The sequence below is a fragment of the Sphaeroforma arctica genome (assembly GCF_001186125.1).
Source record: "Sphaeroforma arctica JP610 unplaced genomic scaffold supercont1.1993, whole genome shotgun sequence".
NCBI lineage: Eukaryota > Ichthyosporea > Ichthyophonida > Sphaeroforma > Sphaeroforma arctica.
The window spans coordinates 528-3028 of NW_014038565.1; the positions used below are offsets into that span (position 1 = coordinate 528).

The 2501-nt window shown below is 38.1% G+C and overlaps 1 protein-coding gene across 1 annotated transcript; it reads left to right on the plus strand.

The window, feature by feature from the left end:
• Positions 1–895: 895 nt before the first annotated feature.
• Positions 896–2354, plus strand: SARC_11985 (hypothetical protein; the record flags this gene model as incomplete). The annotated part of the gene is made up of 3 exons (XM_014293918.1): positions 896–904; positions 1419–1541; positions 2223–2354. The coding sequence occupies 3 exons, from the start codon at positions 896–898 to the stop codon at positions 2352–2354; spliced, it is 264 nt and encodes an 87-aa protein (XP_014149393.1).
• Positions 2355–2501: the final 147 nt, after the last annotated feature.

The window sequence follows — 2501 nt, forward strand, 5'->3', positions numbered from 1 at the left end:
CATGTGTAACAAGTATATGCGTTTATACGCTCTATACATCCACACTTGGTATTGTGTACATGTTTAAAAAACATAAGTGTTTATACACTCATTACATTCACATCAATCGACACAGAAAGCCTTTGCCGTTTGCGGAGAGCTCGGCTATAGTACATGGATTGTCAAAAGTACATGAGAGCGCATACACGTCAACACTTGCAACGGAGATGATCTGCTATACGCACACACATGGTAAACATGTGAAGCACATACATTAGCATATACGCTCTATATAGGTACATTGATCTCTATTTTATACTAGGCAATACATACATTAGTATATACACTCTTTATACGTAACATCTCTCTCTATTCTATACTAAGCAACACATACATTAGTATATACACTCTTTATACGAAACATCTCTCTCTCTCTTCCATACTATGCAGTACTTGCCTAACTCCTCTGTATATACCTTGTGTTAGTCTACCTGTCTTTTGCCGAGAGAACGGCTATAGTTCATGGCTCGCGAAGTTACACATGGGCACAGACACACCAACGCTGCCATCAACTGGCCGCGGCCCTGGAGAAGGCGGGTGTACGTCCAGGTAAAATGAATTGGTTATTTTACGTGTCAACTTGGTTTGTTTATATAGTGAAGTAGTATATATATTTAGGTACGGAGTGATGTCTATACATTGTATGCTTACGTACCAGGGTGGTGTACGTCCAGGTTAAATGAATTGGTTTTTTTACGTATCAACTTGGTTTCTTTATATAGTGAAGTAGTATGTATATTGAGGAACGGAGTGATATGTCTACCAGGGTGGTGTACATCCAGGTGTATTGAATTTTTATTTACGTGTGAAATCGGTACGTTTATATAGTGTATTTTTTTGTACGTTCTATTTCTGCATGGAATTGGTATGTTTATACAGTGAACCGGATATCGACCTCCAGTAAATTAACGTACGAGAGATACAAATATATATAGTATAATCATATACCATTCGGATGCATTTATATGATTTGATTTGCTCATATAGTATATATATATATATATATATATAATATATGTAAGGTTCACAGGTGCTGATAGTAAAACTACCAGCACTTTAACCTTGTAGTAGTGTGTGTGTTGTTTTAGTTGTTTGTTTTTGTTTTTTTATATATCGTAGTGTGTGTGTGTGTAGTTAGTGTATATATATATATATATATATATATATATATATTGTGTTTCGAGCCTGATATTTACTGAATCGGTGATTTGGAGCACTACAGTGTATGCCAAGCTACAATACAACAACACGTATGCTATAAAAGGGCATTGGCCCTATAGGTTTTACGTTCTATATTCAAAGAGTGCTGAGCGTCGATACTTTAACTGACTATTTGACTGATCCCGATTGACTCGCAATTCATGTGTTTACTCCATCAGGTCGTGTTGATTGATCGAGAGTACTCTGAGCCAATGAAAGAGGCGCTGGGGATTCTAAAAATAGAACAGCCCGACCGTGAGGTTCTAGTGGTCGATGTTGAGGACAGCGAGTATGAAGGAGAGGTGTGTGGGATAGGGTTTAGGGTTCAGGGATTATGTGCATACCATTCCATGTGTTATGCATTCTACGGTCTCCCCGTTTCCCTTGTTCCTTTTTAGGATTCTATATTTGGGTCGCTCGTTTGTCCTTTTTTAGGATTCTATATTTGGGTCGCTCGTTTGTCCTTTTTTGGAATTCTATATTTGGGTCGCTCGTTTATCCTTTTTTGGGGTGCTATATTTGGGTTTTGCTGGCCAGGTCTTCTACAGCTGCTCTCTCCGCATGATAGCACAACCAAGTTCTCGAGTCCACTCATTCATGCAATAAATTTTAACACTAAGAAAATGGTATCACTTGCTAGCGGTATAGCTACCTACCGCCTGTATGGGTGAGGCGGTGGGGGGGAGGGATCAATTCCGGAATAGAATCGAATCTTGGGCTTTGACACGGCACGTTTTGAGTACGGTTTACTCGTACCTATCAGTACCCAGCACTCGTATATATATATATATATATATATACACGTATACATGTATGTATACATATACTCGTTTCCGTATATACTTGTACTGAGATATATACTCATTCTCATGCATATATCCATACGCAGATATGTATATTCAGTCATATAGTAGATGGCTGTGCGTCCTTGCCACCATTCAAATGCGTTATTCTGAACGTTCTCGCATGTGACACTTTATTAGGGCTCTTTGATTGGTTCAACCACCTACGATGACTTTATTAGCCAATCAGATGGGGTTAAAATGCACGGCAATATGCCAGCCGACGAATGGAATGCTTATGCGGTGAACTACACTTCAGGTGTGTTGAACTAGCTATAGTCTACCGTTTTAAGGTGATCAAGTGATACTTCTATTACAGTAGATATCACCAAGGTGCTATATTGATTGCTCTTTTATATATTATAATATATATATATATATATATATATATATATATATATGTGTGTGTGTGTGTGTGTA